Here is an 18,434-nt window from a genome sequence, read left to right on the forward strand (position 1 = left end):
TTAAGGATGATACAAGCAGTGTTTGTAAACACAAGTGTGTTATTTTTTTGCACTACCTTTTTCAATTATAAATTTTGCATAGATGAGTGAGTAGGGATCATGGCACAGATTCAAGACATGGTCACTTGAGTGCTGAATTACTGACAATTATATTCACGATTGAATAAAAATTATGCAAAATAGTTCCAACCAGCAAAAGACAAATACAACAGAGTACAAAGAAGTATTGAAATATTTGTTTTTTGGCTCACTACTGGGGTTTTTTTCTGGCTCATTGTCATTCTTTCTTTATTTGGTGTTTAACGTCGTTTTCAACCACGAAGGTTATATCGCGACGGGGAAAGGGGGGAGATGGGATACAGCCACTTGTCAATTGTTTCTTGTTCACAAAAGCACTAATCAAAAATTTGCTCCAGGGGCTTGCAACGTAGTACAATATATTACCTTACTGGGAGAATGCAAGTTTCCAGTACAAAGGACTTAACATTTCTTACATACTGCTTGACTAAAATCTTTACAAAAATTGACTATATTCTATACAAAAAACACTTAACAAGGGTCAAAGGAGCAACAGAATCCGTTAGTCGCCTCTTACGACATGCTGGGGAGCATCGGGTAAATTCTTCCCCCTAACCCGCGGGGGGTCTCATTGCCATTTCTAAGTTCCTTTACATAAAAATCTGAATGTTCAACAATCATGTTTTATACAGACCAAAAAAGATTCTCAAGTTTATATTTCGCATTTTAACATGCCTATAAACTCTGTAATAAATGCACACAGTAAATTGCACACAGACTGAAGAAAGTATAAATCAATAGTCCAGAATGGCATCTACACAAATAAGGTGACAAGAAATACATGCGTCAATGTTGCTGCAGGTTGTAGTAACAGTGTTCATACATTAAACCAAAAATGCTTGTCTAAGTATTCCTGAAAACAACAAAATGATACACAGTTTGGACAGAACATTACAAATTCAGTCAAAATCAAAGAAAAGTGAGGTTCAGGGACTGAGACTAGGAAACAAACATGGCAGTACATGTACACTTTTTGAACTACCACAATGGAGAAATTCATTTCTGGCTGCTCTTGAGACAACAATGTTAAACGCATAATTAACCAAAGGGTGAACATTAGATTCCCTGACCTTAAAGGTCTCTATAAAAGCAGCTAACTATGCTGCAAAATAACTCCATGAAAATTTAAACTCTTGATGCTGCAAAATCATATTATGAAAATGTAACACAACATGATCAAACATGAAACTAACTTATGGACATTGATTGCGTGCCACTAATGAAATTTGAAGTTCAGACTTAAATTCACTAGATTTAGGATTTTATCAAACTGAAGCTCATGTACATGATTGAACACAATAACAGAGAATACCAGAAAAAAGTTGAAGCCGAGAATAAAATTCAGTGCATTCCGATTTGATGAGACTGAAGCACCACAACCAGTCACTCCAGGAGACAAAAGACAGCACAACAGAAATTCTAACTACAGTGGAACCTCCCATAACGACCCCCTCCTAATCACAACACCCACCCGTTTTCCAGCCGACTTTCTGGGCATGGATGTTTTTCACACAATAACTGACCTCTGAATGGTAGCGCCGCCTTTTTGCCGATGATGGACCAAGCAACTAAGGGTCAATAACAAAATATTTAAAAAAAGATTGACTGCTAACGTTCTAAAATTCAGAATAAAAAAACAAGAATTGTGGGTTATCGGAACGTATAATTATTGCCAAACAAAGCGTTACATTTACTAGTATTTTGTTTGTTTGTTTGCTTAACGCCCTGCCGACCACGAAGGGCCATATCAGGGCGGTATTTACTAGTATGTTGACCCAGTTGTCTTTTAAGTATACAGAAAGACAAACACTTATGATACAAATAATGAACTTATCTTGGAATCATGGATGAAACTCGCTTGCAAAGATGCCGTCGAGGTAATCTAATTACAATTAGCGAGATTCTAAGAAATTAGTGTTTGTCTGTCTGTTTACTTAAAGACCACTGGGTTGACATACTAGTAAATGTAACGTTTTGTTTTGTCAATAATCATACGTTCCAATAACCTATAATTCTGTTTTTTTGAGTCAATAATAACTAACCCTAACACTTGTTAGTCATACATTGCGGACAGATCATCAGGTGCGGTAGTCAGTAGTGCGGTCAAAGTCAGTCTTGGGCCGCTGGTAAGTCTAATGGCTTAAACAAAATCTCCCCTGCAGTTCTTTACCATGGAATACGCTTTGGTTGTGACAATTGCAAAATCTAGTGACCTTCAGCTGACCCCGTCACACCCTTTGCTTTGTACATGCTGTCTACAACAGATGTTCAGACAAAAATGAAGCTCAAATGAAGGAAATACCCCAGAAGACTTAGGTATAATTATACATGCTTTCTAAAAAAGCTGTTGGGACAAAATTAAAGTTCTAATGAACTAAATACCCCAGATAACTTAAGTATTAGTTTTTACTTACTTTCTGGAAAAACTGTTCGAACAAAACGGCGCACAGGTATTATAGAAATGAGTTCAAACTCCTGGAGTACTTTTCCTGCAACAACCATGAGTTTCTCACACTATTTGATCCTAACATCACACTTCTTATAATATCAGACAAGTTCTGCAAGAAATCATCTCCTAGACTTTGATCACACAACACTTATAAGTTACATTTGAATATTTTTCTTTGCACAGAATAATCAATTTTATAAACCAGTCTCACAAATTCTGCTTCTTTAAATTGCGTATTTGTGTCAAATTACATGCATCAACAAAAAATTAAACATTGTGTAGCATGTGTTTCGTGAAACATTCATATTTTTGGCACACACACAAATCAAACATAATCATGTTTTACACCACACTCAACACATATGCTGGCACTCTTTCTCCCCTTTAGGCTTCAATAAAATCCATTATCAACAACCAGTGCATCACACATAAAAATATTATGTCCAAAAATATCTTTGTTTTGTTTTTCTGGTCAAAATATTCAACAACAATTTTGATCAATGGATATACATATCACAAGCAAACAAACAAAACATCCAATAAAACATTGCAACACATGATCCAATTTACATCAGCTTTCTGTACAGAGTACCTGATACTTAATCAATAATGCATAGCAGCAGAAGCCTTTCATAAAACAACCTGCAAACAAATCATTTTGTGGCAGATATTCACATGGTGATACACACTGTTTAGCTGATCAAAGTACCACGCTTTAAGTTTAACACCGACAAAAAATAACCCGCGAGTATTTAAAAGGCATTTTAGATTATACCTTTTTTTTAAATTAGGGGCAAATTAAGTGTCCATGAAAGTCAAAAGATATCTTAGCCAGTCAAGCTTTCACAGTAAGAAAAATCCAGCAGGTATTTAAAATATCACTGTCCTTTGAACTGAAGGGAAATATGTGACTGTGAGCACATGTAAAAGTTAGCAAATTTTGCCACAAGTATACTCTTCGGAAAAAGTTGAGGACTGGTCAAGAAAATCAGATTTCATTGTGCAGGCGACGTTATGTCGTCACAGTGTCAGCTTTTAAACACAAACCGGTGAGCACTGTTCATAGTCAGGACCCTTTTGTAGCATATGTATCAGAAGGTTTTGCCCTTGCAGGTTTTGCAGCGATTTCATAGGATTTCAACACTCACAGTTCTTTTGTGGAATCTAAAAAAGATAAGTTTGAATTAAACTATTGTACCCTTGATATTAAGATTTTTTGTTTAAAGATTGGATACATTTTCTTGACCGGTTCTTAACTTTTTTTTTTAAGAGGATAAGTCTGAGTCAGATCAGAGAAGGGATTCTGAACAAATGAAAAAGGCAGAAAATAAGGCTGAGGTAAAACTTGTCAGTATAAATGCACAGTGAGAACGCACGTTAATCATCTCAAGAATTGCCCTTGCGGCCCTTGAAAGTGTACATTTCTGTGAAAACAGGAACAAACCTCAACATGAAGAGGTTATAATAATGCCATTAGTAAGACGGCAAGCACCCAAAGGGTGCAAGTTTGAATAAAGCAGAATATTTTTGTCAAACCCCTCTCCTCAAACACTAAGATATGCTGTTTACTCTCCACCATTACAAAAACAAAATAAATAAGTTCACTGGTGCTTCAATATTTTAAAAGTATAAATCTTGGAGGACATTTTCAGAGTGACACAATCTCAGGAATAATTTCACCCCGACTTTTCTCCCAGTCCAATAGTCCTGCATATTGCTTATCTAGCTGGACAGAAATCTACACTCAACAGTCTGAATATTTGAAGTATGAGCCGTGCAGTGTCAATTTTGTAACAAGTTTGAAAAGCAAAATTATCACTGCATACATGTTCACAAAACATTACGAACACTGAAGTAGCTGACAAAACCAGGCCAGACAAACAGAGTACGCCATATTGACTTGATGATGAGAAAACTATGGTCTGCAAAAGCGGTTGACTTATATGTAAACAGTCAATATTGATTTTCTTTTCCTCCGGTCTCTTGGTTGATCTACTGTCATTCTTCTCTCAGAAAGGCCGGTTCTGTACTCATGTAAATAGTTTCTCCCGACACATTTGATCGGACATGACGACATCAACGATTCCGTCATGTCCACTGTGCACAGAGGTTTCACAAATATGATGCAGATTGCTGGTCTTGGTTTCAAGTTAAAAACATGGGTTGTTCATTGTCGGTTCAGAGTTGTTCATGATGCAAAGTTGGAAGTTTTAACTACTACACAAAATATGAAAACATAACCCATGAATATTTAAAAGGAATTTTAAGGGGTGCCCAGTGTGGATTCACAGCTCTGGACAGAAAACTGTCTCCTGTTTCTTATAGCAGTGAGATGATTAGGTTTCGGCAAGTAAATCTAGATAAGAGCCTTTTTGGGGGGATTGCTAACAGCGAGGAAGGCGAGGATTTGGCGAGCATCTATATGGAGGAGCTTGATGACAAAACTTGGCAGCTGCACAGTTGGCAGCCACTGTAGTTATTCACAACCACTCCTTCAATATCCACCAATCTTATTTAATTTTTGACTTGCAAGTAAAGAAAGTGATTTACACACACCTTCATTAACACTAACCAAGCAAACTGCTCGCTTTCCAATATTTCTTGTCTGTATTGAACAGGCGTCTGGCCTGACAACACAAGATAAAAGCCTTGTCCATGGCTTTGTTGTCACTGACTGACTATGGATCAACCATCAGCAACAGACAAAATAACCACAAAAATAAATGTTGGCTGACGACAAGTGGACATTGGTACTTACAAATGCAGCTAAACTTTGTCATAACAAAAAATAACAGTAAACGAAGAATGGTCATCAAACAGGAATCTCAACCTGATGTAAGCGCTCGATATTGGAGAATAAACATCACTAAATATATGATTACAACACTGGTGCTTTTTTTTTTTTTTAAGTGAGCGCACACTATACTCACACAGACTGACCGGACTTTACTGACACCTAAATAGGACGGGATACTTGTTCTCAGAAAGTCACGAAAAATATCAAGTACTGCAGAAGTAAATCCTGACAGCAAATGAACAATAGTTCAGCAAACACAGCTGTGACACCAACATTTGTAAAGACAGTTTAAGTCAACAGAGATTGAGTGATCAGAGGTTCATACTGACACACAGAAAATATCACTGACCCTGAAGCAAACAGGTGTGGAGTTAAAACACAAAGGCTAAAATAGGAGACTGAAGCACAAATGCCAAAAACAAAACAACAACGAAAAAACAAAACTGGGGTAGCTACGTACTGTATGGTAGCTCACTTCTCACCACAATGAAAGCAGCACGAATGTCCATGAGAGTAACCTCTCTCACAGGACAATATGGGGTCTATTCTTTTCCTTTAAGGTCTGAGTTTTGTTTTACAGTCAGACTGCAGGGACTGCATGGTGAATGACTAAACTAAACTTATGAAAAGGTTGCCGTGTACCTCTAAAAACAGACAGACACAAAAAGTCCATTACAAAAAAAGCAGACAAAATATACAAATACTGTGTTAAAGACGCCTCCTTATTTGTGTACGATCTTGGCACTCTCTTAGTCATCATTCAATCACATGAACCAGTGGTCACAAACTAGGAGCAGTCACTACGGCAGAAAAGCAAGCAGTTACCTGAATTCAGCTTAAAAGGGCAGGTGACCTTCTTTGTGTATGACCTTGGGGATTCTCTCTTTGTAAAGTTTTCTCCATTTTTTCTACAGCAGTCCCTTTCATGAACAGACATCCTGGAGCCATTACAAACCTATCAGTACATTGCAAGTGTCCACTCATGCTGGGGGACGTACATTGCAGGGACCCCTGTGTGACCAATATCACCCTGGGGGACGTACATTGCAGGGACCCCTGTGTGACCAATATCACCCTGGGGGACGTACATTGCAGGGACCCCTGTGTGACCAATATCACCCTGGGGGACGTACATTACAGGGACCCCTGTGTGACCAATATCACCCTGGAGTATTGTTTATACTGGTCCTGAGGAAAGATCACAATAGTAGACAATGTTGGGAAATACCTCTGTCTGTTTTTTTATGGCGTGGGGAAGAGTCATATTCTTTGCAGATGAGGTTTAGCTTCAAGAAATACAACTCTTCCTCAGCCTATATAAAAACCACAACAGAGTTATCTACAGAATTCACCCACTAACAAATACAACTCTTCCTCAGCCTATAAAAAGCACAACAGAGTTATCTACAGAATTCACCCACTAACAGAGTTGTCTACAGAATTCACCCACTAACAGAGTTATCTACAGAATTCACCCACTAACAGAGTTATCTACAGAATTCACCCACTAACAGAGTTATCTACAGAATTCACCCACTAACAGAGTTATCTACAGAATTCACCCACTAACAGAGTTATCTACAGAATTCACCCACTAACAAATACAGTGGAACATCCTTTTCAGACCTCCACAAATCTACCAAATTTTCAAAAGTAGGGAGTCTAAAAATGGAGGTAAATTTACAGAGGTTGTGAACACAAAGTCTGAGGAAACAAGGTTTTAATGGGGGGGGGGGGGGGGGGGGGGGTGGGGGGTGGTTGGTCTTTAAGGGAAGGTTCCATCGTAGTTTCTCTGCATTAGAACACAAATTCAGGCACCAGGTCAGTGTGTCCATACAAACCAGTTGACATCTGTACTGAAGACAAAAACACACACCTGTCAAGCACTGACTGCTCTCAGAAATACAGAACAACACACAATGTCAGTGCACTCTCAAACATTCCCCTCTTACACAGCAAATTATATCCCCACCCATCATATTATCTTTCGTAGCACATGCATCATATAATATACACTGCACTATAACAGAACACGCGTCACTATATCAGCATACACCAAACCGTAGCAGCATACACCACATTATATCAGTACACATCATATTATATCAGCAAACATCACATTATATCAGAACATACCACACTATTCAAACAAAAGTGGACACATCAGTAACCAGGTAAGATTTGTTTCTTTTTCAATATTTCGGCAAACTGCCTTCTTTAGGATGTTTTAAACATATTACATATTATTCATACCACACTATTTCAGCATACGCCAAACTCTCTCGGCATACATCGCATTATACATCAGTACACATCAAATTATGTCAGCATACACCATACACAGTATATCACCATGAAACACTAGTCCTCGTGCCCTGCTAGCGGCACCTTGAGTCAGGAGGAGTGCGAGGGGTGTGCGTACTGAACCATGTCCTCCGGGCACACCACGATGTGCTCGATGAAGAAGCAAGCCAGGAGACCGAAAAAGCCGGCGGTGATCATGTAGCTGATGACGGTGCCGGTGATGTGCACCACGCTCCCCATCACCGCCGTCAGTATCACCTGCATGCAGCAAACACACAAATATGCATCGGTGAAAGTTATCTTTCTTCATAATTCAATTACAAATTTACTCCATAAGTTGAGGTAGACACAATATAACAGTACAGTTGAACCTGCCCTAGCGACCACAACTTCACAACAACCACCTGTCCATTACGATCACTCCAAAAGATCCTTGATGAGTTTTCTTCCTACATTACCACCTGTCCATTACTTATTAGTTTTTGTTGTTGCTTTTTTTAATCAATTTTTGTGGGTTTTACAACATACAGTGTATACACTTGAACATCACATAAAACATCCACAGGGTTTACAATCATGAAACGAGACAGTCTACACATTGACTTGACATAGACAACTGTACACACAGACATACCTGGACAGTGGTGGGGTTGAGAGGGGTGGGATATGGAGAGGGGGTGTATGTGTGTGTGAGAGGGGGGCATAGGTGGTGGGGGCGGTGGTCACACTTTAACATTTACTGGCAATATCTTGTTTCAATACATACATAGGGTACTATTGGCATAAACATATGTATATATTTGCTATGGGTAAGAGGAATAGGAACAACAAGTCGCTAAATTTTCATAAAACATCAATGAAAAGTGTTTATATAGACATCGATCTCTGCAAATTTACCATAATTACTATTTACACTAGCATTATACTTTTCAATCAAAAATCTTTGTTTCACAATTTTCAAAAATACATTAAGTGTTAGGGCAATCTTATTCAATTTGGCTCAAAATATACATGTACATTGTTTAGCAAGGAGAATAAACAGATCCAAAACAACATCAGTGCATACATTATCCAAATGTCCTAAAATAATCAGTTCTTTTGAGAGTTTCAAATTAACGCAATGTACAAATGTAAGCATAACCATTCAGTGAAGTCAGATCAAAAAAGCTGAACTCTAGTCAAATCCCCAAACAAATGTTCTAAGGTTTCCTCCTCATGTTGACAAAAACAACACTGGGGTGTATCAGAAATTTTCATTAAAAATACCAGCCGTGGAGTGGGCAACATTCTATGTAATATTCTGTATTGGAACCATCTCAGGTACGTGTCTTGAGTAGTTCTCATTATTGTCAAAAACACTTTTCTAACATTAACATCAACATTCAATATGTTAGACAGAAGGACAAACAATCAAAGACAAAGAGATCGACGGACACAAGGACAAAGTACTGATTTCACCCTGACGCATTCCTTACGCTACCTGTATTTTATTTTTTGTATTAAAGCCAAGATTATGGTGACATCTGTACAGACGCTAACACCATATTGGGTGTGTTGAAAAAACCAGATGGTGCATTAACTGCACATTTTAGCACCAAGAGGAGTGGGGAGGATTTAGCTCAGGTGAATCAATAGGGCCACAACTGTTGACATACGCCTAGTGTGCTATTTGATTTAACTGTAGTTCAATACCATTTATTCTCTCAGCAGACCTGATTACCACTAAAATTTCCTGGTATACAAATGAGGCTAATCAGAATTTTAAGGTGTACAATTCATTCTCGCGGTACACACTGTGCTTTATTCCCCCCTCAAACCCCATTATTTAAAGACTGTAAATACATGTAAGAAAGAATTTGTGCTGAAAGTAAATTAAAACATTTTTGTTGAAAACAAAAACCCATACACTATTAGATATTTGAAAATGTGACACAAAACGAATGATAGAAAAACATAATTTTTATTTTTGACCTCTGAGGAAAATTTGCATCAGCTGCTGTCAGCAGTATTGAGTCAGCCCTTCATTTCTGTCACTGCACTGGTCAGTATTTTCTGGTCTCACACAGTCCTCTTTACACATTGCTTTCTAGGCTCACACAGTCCTCTTCAGACTTATATATATATATATATATTTTTTTTTTTTTTGGCGTATGATTTTAATGTCTGGCGTATAATCGTACAGCGGTCTTCAATTTCGTAAGATTGTACGCAAATTTCGTACAGTAACCAGGTCTGTCTCAGTCCCTGTATTACAATGTGCATGTATAAAGATCCCCGATAAGCAGAAATCCAAAATTTTATGAATAAATATAAAATTTCTAAAGTAAATTTTCATTTGATTAATATACTTACCCCAATCACATATTGCATTTGACTACGTCTGAGATGCTAGGTACTGAAAACGCTTACCCATCTAACACAACAAGGGGAAGCAAACCCATCACCAAAAAGGCAAACGTAGCCATGGTAACGAGAGGGTATCCCGGGAGTTACCTCCCCTCTAGCGGATACCACGTCACTTCCTACCACACACGTGGCAACTCATACGACTTGAAGAAAACTCAAACCATAAGCGGGGCAGGCGGGCGGGCCTACACTATGTGATTGGGGTAAGTATATTAATCAAATGAAAATTTACTTTAGAAATTTTATATTAAATTACATATTCTTACTCCCAATCACATATTGCAGATAACATCAACAAGGCGGTGGGAAAGAAAATTTTTTAACTCCCATTAGAAACCCTGCCAGAAACTGGCCCGCTGCCCAAAAAGGCATGAAGGGCCCAGTGGGAAAGAAAAATTCTAACTCCCTCTAACACCCTTACCAGGAACTGGCCCCCTGCCAACAAGCCAGAAAGGGGCCAGAGAAAATCCTGAAAGACAGCCAGGATGTCGCTTAGACCAAACTTGCTAGAGACACCTTCAGAAAGCTGTGCCCAACCCTTCCTCCCCGGACCGTAAAGAAGGCGGCCCAGGGAGGAAGAAGAGCCCTGGATTACATGAACCCGAGCCAAGAGGAGGGGAAGACAATCTGACCCCCCCCCCTTTCTTGTTGGAAGGCTATGCCAAAGCCCGACAACAACTGAGCGATATAGGTCAGCTCTAGAGAAGAGCGACCAAACTCCGCGCAAAACGAAAGAGAAAGACCTGAGTACAAAGTACCAGAGTCCGACCCGATGGTAAACAAACTCAAAAAGAGCATAAGCGTTCCGAAAGTTCCAAGAACATGAAGAAACGCTCACCCCCCCCCCTTAGCACACTGTCTGCTACTCTGTGTTAGAGTACAACTAACCAAGAAACGATCAAGGTACGCTTAGGAAGTGACGCAAGAAAACAACAGGAAAAACCCTGACTGCGATCTTTTGACATCGTCACCCCTAACGCATGCTAAAGAAGGGTGCCGTAAACGGCAGACCTGCTGCTCTCAAAAGAGATGGTAACCCGAAATCCTCTACCCGTTCGTGCCAAAGCAGAAAGGGATAGTACGAGGAAGCCGATACTTGCAACAAGCATAAGCACCCGAAAGTGCGGGAGTCACAGAGGGCAAAAGCCTAGAGTGACCAGTAACCATGACAAAAAATGGCCCCCAAGCCATAGAGCTCGCAGTTCAGTCCGCTTGTAGGTAATTGAAACCGAATCAAGAACCCAAAGCCGAAAACACGACTGGTAAGCATACCAGACAAAGCGTGAAGCCGACCAGCCAAAAGACTCCCGAGACAAGGGGTCTCAGGAAAAGACTGGAAATTATATCCCAGATCAAATCAAGAGCCCTCCTGGGTTTGAGCGAAAGGCCCGAAAAAGCCTGTCCACGTCTGAAAGACTGAGGGACAAACACTGAGCCAACGGGCCAACACCATAAACATAGTAGCCTGTGATAGAAGGGTGACTGTAGCAAGAAACCCGACCGAACGGAAGTCGTACTGACTCACCTCAGAAAGAGGATGCAGAAAGCCTAGAAATCTGCCGACACAGGCGCCGGAAATGCCATAGCTACCTGCGAAATGCAGGAGACAATCGCACCGGTCAAGACTAAAAGCCATAATGTCCGTAGGACAGCCATAATTCCGAAGTACCCGCCGTACGCAGGTAAACGAAAGAAAATAGGAACATTAGCCAGCTCCCCCCTTCCAGAAGGAGAGGACTGGCCAAAACTGAGAGAGAAGGTAAGCCACAAAGGATGACTCCTCCGACCTACGTTGCCAAAGACAACGCCCCCTCAGAAAACTGAATGTAACCTCCGAGGACAACTCAAGGACAGCTTAAGTTAGGACGAAACACCAGAACAAGTCTGATCGCCAAGACAGGCAGAGTCGGACCCAGCGACAGACAATAATGACCACAAAGGTCAATCGTTGTTCTAAAACCCTGACGTAACTAAGACGCCGGTAAGAGAACCACCTCTCCGGCCAGCCGGAAGTGCGACAGAAGCAGCAGCCCGTGGCTGAAACAACTGTTCGCCGCCTGAGGGCGGGCACCCGTAACCCCGAAGGGCAGAGAAGCGAGGATCAAGCACCTGATCTCCGCTCACACTGCTACGGAAAACCCCAAAAGATGTCTCTTTTCTAGCCACCCACTGAAGTCAGAGTGGCCGAGCGAAAGAAAATGCCGAAGTCACATCCACCAGAGGCAGAAAAAGTACACGGAATAACCGGAAAACCGGAAGCGCGCGTACCGGAACATCGTATTAGCTGATACCCTGACTGACAGCGAGTCAGAAACAGCCAAATGACGTCCAAGACAACGGGACGCAATAGACAGAAGCCCCTCCCACCGGAAAGGTGACGAGACAACTACCCCGGCCGAGGAGCTGGACCGCCCGAAAGCGGCAGCCGTTCCTTTCTCCCAGAAAGCAACCGGAAAGAAGAGGAACAGTATATCCAGCCACAGCCAGAAATGCAAACCGACCAAGACGCAGCATGCAAAATATAAGGCTGCTGAGACTGAGGCCGGAAGCTGAAAAGCCCGGAAGCCAGTCTCCGGTCAACCCCAGCACAGCCACAGAGTGACCATGTGGTGAGAGACTTAATATTCCCAAAAGGAGGGTACCAGGAAGTAACGTCCGCCACGGCTGCAAGAATAGCCTTGAGCCTTGCCGGAAATCCCGACCATGTTCCTTCGCTGACCACCAACTGAACCTCAGAGTGGACTAAAAAGGACAAAGGCCGAAGCCATAAACCCAGCGGTGGGAGGAAGAACGGAATACCCGGAAACCGGAAACCGTAACCCAGAAAAGGACCTCACTCATCCCTTGACCATGAGGAAAAGGGTAAGTAGACCACCCCTCCGACCGCAGGCCCGGGCGAGAGGCCGTGCAACGCCCTCCGGGCGAAGCACTGACTGCCCTGACCAAAGCACAGAGTGCTGAAAGCCGGCTGCTATTGTTCCCTCTCTGACGTCCCACCGGAAGTGACAGAAAGAGGAACAGCATACCCGACCGAAGCCGGAAACGCCGCCGCCGAAACCACAGAAAGCGGAAACGAAGGCTGCGTAGGCTGAGGCAGGCAGCCATAAAGCCAGGAGGCCAGTCTGCGGCCCATCCTACCACCAACGACGGGGCGTACAAGTGAAGGAGGGCCTATTGCCAGACACTGTTGCCTTCTCCCTGCCATCCAAAGGAATTGCCAAAAAGAAGAACAGCAAACCCGGCCGAAGCCGGCTAGCAGCTGACGTAACCGTCACAACGGAAACGAAGACTGCAGAGGCTGAGGCCAACGCCAGAAAGCCTGAAGGCCAGTGTGTGGTCCACCCAAAACCGAGCTTCAAAGCGAACCTGTTTAGGTGGACCTACACTTTCAGTCAAAACCGAAAAGGCAGCCGCCGAGACCGCCACCGCGGAAACGAAGACTGCATAGACTGAGGCCGGAAGCCATAAAGCCCGAAGGCCAGTCTGCGATCCCCCGTACCCCGCCGCTACAGCGTACATGTGTAGGTGGACCTATACTTCCGGCCGAAACCGGAACCGTTTATCCCGGCCGAAACCGGGAACGGCCGCCGCTGCCAGTCAACAAAGTCCGAACCTGCAACAGGAGTTCTTGTCAACTGGCCGCAAACCACCCGAAAACGCAGACGCCGAAACCGCCACCGCGGAAACAAAGACTGCAAAGACTGAGGCTGGAAGCCATCGTGCCCGGAGGCCAGTCTACGGTCCCGCCATACACGGCAGCTGCAGCGTACGTCACACTATTTCACTGCTGCAGCGGTTATGCTATCTCAGCGGCCAGGCAGCTTGGAGCAAGCAGGCCATAAATAGCCTACCCTGCGCTGGCGGTGACCTCTTTAGTTTCGCGGGGAAATGCCAGCTTCACAAAGCCCTTGTTCATTGTACTCTGGAAGTGTACAGCGTGTGGCGCCAGTGTGAAAAAATACGTGTTTCTTGGTATGAAATGAACCTTGTTTGCGTGACTTGAACGTTGGATTACCGTCATCTTGTGTATATTGTTACTCGGATATTCAGGCTTTGTGTATGTGCAAACTAGAGTTCCTGATAGGATTCGGTTTGTTTGATGTTGAAGTAATACTGCTATCGAATCTACCGGCAGGTCGTTCTTTGTTGTATCAGAACGTGCGCATTGTATACCATTTTGTAACCACGCTCAATGTTTATACCAACGACCGACTGTGTTTCTGATGTTGCCGTCAGTAAGTACTTAGTCTAAACTGTGTCATAGAGTGAGAATAAGTTTTTTAGTGTTTGAGTTTAGAGCAGTTTTGTTTCGTTAATCCACGCGCCTAATCAGTGCATGCACCGTTTGGAACAGGCACCGTTTGGAACAGGCACTCGACTCTAGTGCATTTCATCTGTTCTGTTTTTTGTATTGCTTGTTTTGCGTCCCCCCCCCCCCTTTTTTTTTGTGACGTGTTTATTCCTGACTTAATGTTGTGACTGTAATCGAAAATTTCAAAACTAAATTTTCATTTAATTAATATACTTACTCAACTCACATAAATGGCATTAACTTCAGTTCATTGCTAAGATATTGAAGTAGTACTCGACCCTGGTAAGGGGGGAAGTAACTCCCTAAGAAAAACAATCCGTAGTCAAGGACGGGAGTCACCTCCCCTACCGGTAACCCGCACATGCGCGGTCCTGCTACCGGCCGTCATTCCCCCACGGAAACACACACCTGTAACACATATAATGTTAGCGGGGATGGATGGGAGGGTATAAACGATGTGAGTTGAGTAAGTATATTAATTAAATGAAAATTTAGTTTTGAAATTTTCGATTCAATCACATATTCTTACCTCAACTCACATAAATGGCAGATTGCACATAAAGGCGGTGGGATACTCACATTAATCTCTTGGAAGTATCTGGCCTGCGGCAACCATAGCTGGGAGGCAGTTGGTACCGTCCGGATGAGTGCTGGCAATGCCCCGGAGGTAGTAGCTGAGGAAGACATCATGAGTCGTCCAGTATGCAGCTTTGAGGACGTCTGACATCCTTCCAGACTTGAGGACAGCTAAGGAAGTTGCCCACGCTCAAGCCCCGTGCGTACGAGGTGATCGAGGAGGAAGGACTGACTGCCCCCCCCCCATTTGTGTCTGCCACCACTGATAAGCATGCCTTATAAGTGTGGAAGACCATCTGGAAAGCGTGGTTTTTGCAAAGTCTTTAATTCGGGCTTAAATGATCGAAATAAACAACAACTTCGGAGCTGATGCTCGAAACGGAGCGGTGCGCGACAAGTAAGCCTTAAGCGCGCGTACCGGACAGTTAGAAAGATCCGGATCGCCGGGGGCTAAAAATGTCCCGGAGAGGCCGAATGGAAATGGTCGGTGAAAGTTGACCAGGTTTTGGATTCTTGGCGAGAAAATCGGGACGGACACGCAGTGAAACCGAGCCGTCTCTTTCGAAAGTGATATCCCGGTCTAGGCCTGAGAGGCCGTGGATCTCACTGCCCCTCCGCGCGGAAGCGAGCAGTATGAGCATGAGAGTTTTGCGCGTAAGGTCAGAGAGACTAGCGTCTGGTAAAGGTTCAAAAGCACTAGAACGGAGAAATTCGAGTACTAGAAGAACGTCCCAAGCCGGGACAGAAGTTCTCTCCGTTGCAGAACTGAGGGCCGCGCCCTTTAGCACACTCGCGATAACTCCCCCGAGGGAGATGGAGCGTCCAAGTTGCTTAAAAGAAACAGAGATGGCTGAGCGGCGAGCGCGCAAAGAGGACGCGGCGCGTCCCCGAGCGGAGAGCCATGCCAGATGGTGTGCGACCTGCATTGATCGCAGGGCGACCGGGACAACATTGTTAGCCGCAAACCATCGAGTCCAAGCCAGCCAGCGTGACTAGTAGACAGAGGAGGTGGCCTGAGAGCCTTCTGGCCTAAGTCCAACAGCGAAAGCGGAGGCGCCTGAGCACCCCAGTGATCTCCGAACCCTCTCCAGGCGTGAGGATCCAGGCCCTCGGGGCGATTGTGCAGAGTCCCCGTTCTGGGCTGGAAAAGCTCCCCTCGCCGGCGGCCGAGCGGGATTGGCGGGCCGCTGGCGAGCCGCATGGGGTCCGGGAACTAATGCTGACTGGGCCAGCGCGGTGCCACGAGAAGGAGATGAAGCCGCTCTAAGTCGGCTTTAGGCTGAACCCTTCCGAAGAGTGGAGTGGGAGGGAAGGCGTAAGCCTCTAGCCCTGTCCAGCTGATCGTCATCGCGTCGATCTGCCAAGCTTCCGGGCCCGGAAACAGACACAACGATCGGGAGGCGACGTGAAAATCTCGTGGCGAAAAGGATGACCATCGGACGCTCTACCTGCGCCCAAAGAAGGAGGAGCGCCTGATGGGTGATGGTCCACACCGTGTGGAGGATCTGGAAGGAACGGCTGATGACGTCGGCAAGGACGTTCAGGCAGCCGGGCAGATAGCGAGCCGAGATCAGGATCTAAGAAAGAGTCTCGCATGCTCGGCTGGACCACAGCCGAGATCGGGACCCGCCCTATTTGTTGGAATAAGCAGAGACCGCCGTGTTGTCGTAAAGAAACAACACATGGGTGCCCTGGAAAGTGGAGAGAAAGTGATGAAAACCCAGAAAGACCGCCTCGAGCTCGAGGCAAATGCTGTGCCATAGACCGCTGCTCTTGTGACCACCGACCGGAAGTCGTGTGCGTGTCCAAGTGAGCCCCGCAGCCCTTCTGTGCTGCGCCCGCAAAGAGATGCGTGTAAGGAGGAGGAAGCGCTATGGGCACTCCCTGCAGAAGCCAAGGAGTGTTCATCCACTGAGGCGTGGTCTGCTGCAACCAGACCCCGAAACGGAACTGAGACGTCCCAGCCGTGTGACGTCGGATTCCAGACTGAACAGAGCGCCGCCTGAAAAGGGCGCGCCTGCAGTTTGAACGTTGAGTGGGACGGACTGCCCACTCCCGTGAATCGAACACCATGCCTTGGTGCGACACCCCGGGGACGACCAAAATTCTGCCGTAAAGTCCCAAGAAGGGGTGGCCGAGAAACTTCTCTATAGCCTGCTTCCGCAGAAAGAGAAGGATTTCCGCCTGTAAAGACTCCTGAGCGTCTGGGCTGACCGGAAACCGGAAGTTGGCCGGCGCCCTGGACGAAGGGGCTTTGCCTTCCTGCCAAGGAAGGCGGAACCCCGATCGAATCACCCCCATGCTCCATAGGCTGCTTGTCCGAGACAGCCAAGCTGGAAGAACCCGGAAGAGGCCGCCTGCTACCAAAAGGGCAGAGGCTGGGGGGGGTGACTGGATCGGGGGTGACTCATTGGGGGTTGGGCTTGCGCCCAGACCCCCGCTTCCTGAAGGAAGGTTTACGCTGGTAAGGACGGGACCGTGACCCACCCCTACCTGCGCGAGACGACTGCTGCCCAGAAGAGCTGTCTGGCGCTGACGCAGAACTCCGTGGTTTGTTGCTGTGCTGCTTAAGAGCGAGTTCCGTCAGTTGCACCACATGTTGGTCACGAGTTTCCTCAGTTTGCTGCCGAAGGGCATCCAAAGAGCGTGACCCCAGCAACGCACCCTCTGAAAAGGGAGAGACTCTCAAAGAGTCTATGGTGGCCTTATCCGTCAGGCGAGAGCCGTTAAGAAAAGCCTCGCGCCTCCAGAACACCACCTGAGAGTAGAGCCGAGCAGCAAGCGTCATCTGACTGTCAGTGACCTTCGCAAGCGCCGCCAGGAGCATGGCAGCATCAGCCTCAATAGCATCGTCACGAAACCTAAAAGGCTCGATGGACGAAGCGATGGCTCTCGTGAGAGACCGGATGAGCGTTTCCGCTAAAGAGGTCAGTTCAAGGGAAGAACGCCCGCTTTCCTCCAGCCCGAGTAGACTCTGTTCCGTACAAACGGAAGTCCTATCTCGGCTATAACCATCCTGCCGCAAGCGAGCCAGTTCCGGAGTTACCGGAAGTGGAGCTGTGGGCAGCGAAAACGATGAGAGAAGAGAATGTGGCCTGCTAGGCAGCCGCGATCTTCTTGAATTAGCTGGGAGACCGCCGCCTGCCTGAGCCGAGGTTAACCAAGGCTGAGCAGACGGGGGGGGGCTTCCCCATGAGCAGCCAAGAGAGGGTAGGGTGTGTTAGCGTCCGCCAACACCTGAGCCATCACAAAAGGGACGGAAGGAGATTCAACGAACCGGAACTTCGCCTTCGTGTCCCCCGCGCCCGCAAAATCTGCCAAAGCAGAAGGAGGGGGTGCGACCACAGTAGAATCGGCGGAGACACCCTCAGGGAAATACCGTGAGGTTATCTCCGCAGCCAACTCCAGAGTAGGGCCCAGTTTATTGGGAATCCGTAAGGGGGTAACAGATTCAGAGCAATCCTCATCCCCTTCCTGTTCCTCTCCAAAACCTTCCTGATCTCCATCAGAAG

The 18,434-nt window shown here is 45.1% G+C and overlaps 1 protein-coding gene across 1 annotated transcript in view; it reads right to left on the reverse strand.

Annotated features, from left to right (window-relative positions):
• Positions 1-7,069: 7,069 nt before the first annotated feature.
• The window catches only part of LOC138970902 (solute carrier family 45 member 3-like), a 31,741-nt gene continuing 20,376 nt past the window's right edge, over positions 7,070-18,434 (reverse strand). Inside the window, exon 4 of the mRNA XM_070343480.1 lies at positions 7,070-7,886. Within this exon, the coding sequence (XP_070199581.1) occupies positions 7,719-7,886 (168 nt within the window). The 3' untranslated portion in view covers positions 7,070-7,718. The remainder of the gene's footprint in view (positions 7,887-18,434) is intronic.

This window comes from Littorina saxatilis, linkage group LG7 (genome assembly GCF_037325665.1).
Source record: "Littorina saxatilis isolate snail1 linkage group LG7, US_GU_Lsax_2.0, whole genome shotgun sequence".
Taxonomy (NCBI): Eukaryota; Metazoa; Mollusca; class Gastropoda; order Littorinimorpha; family Littorinidae; genus Littorina; species Littorina saxatilis.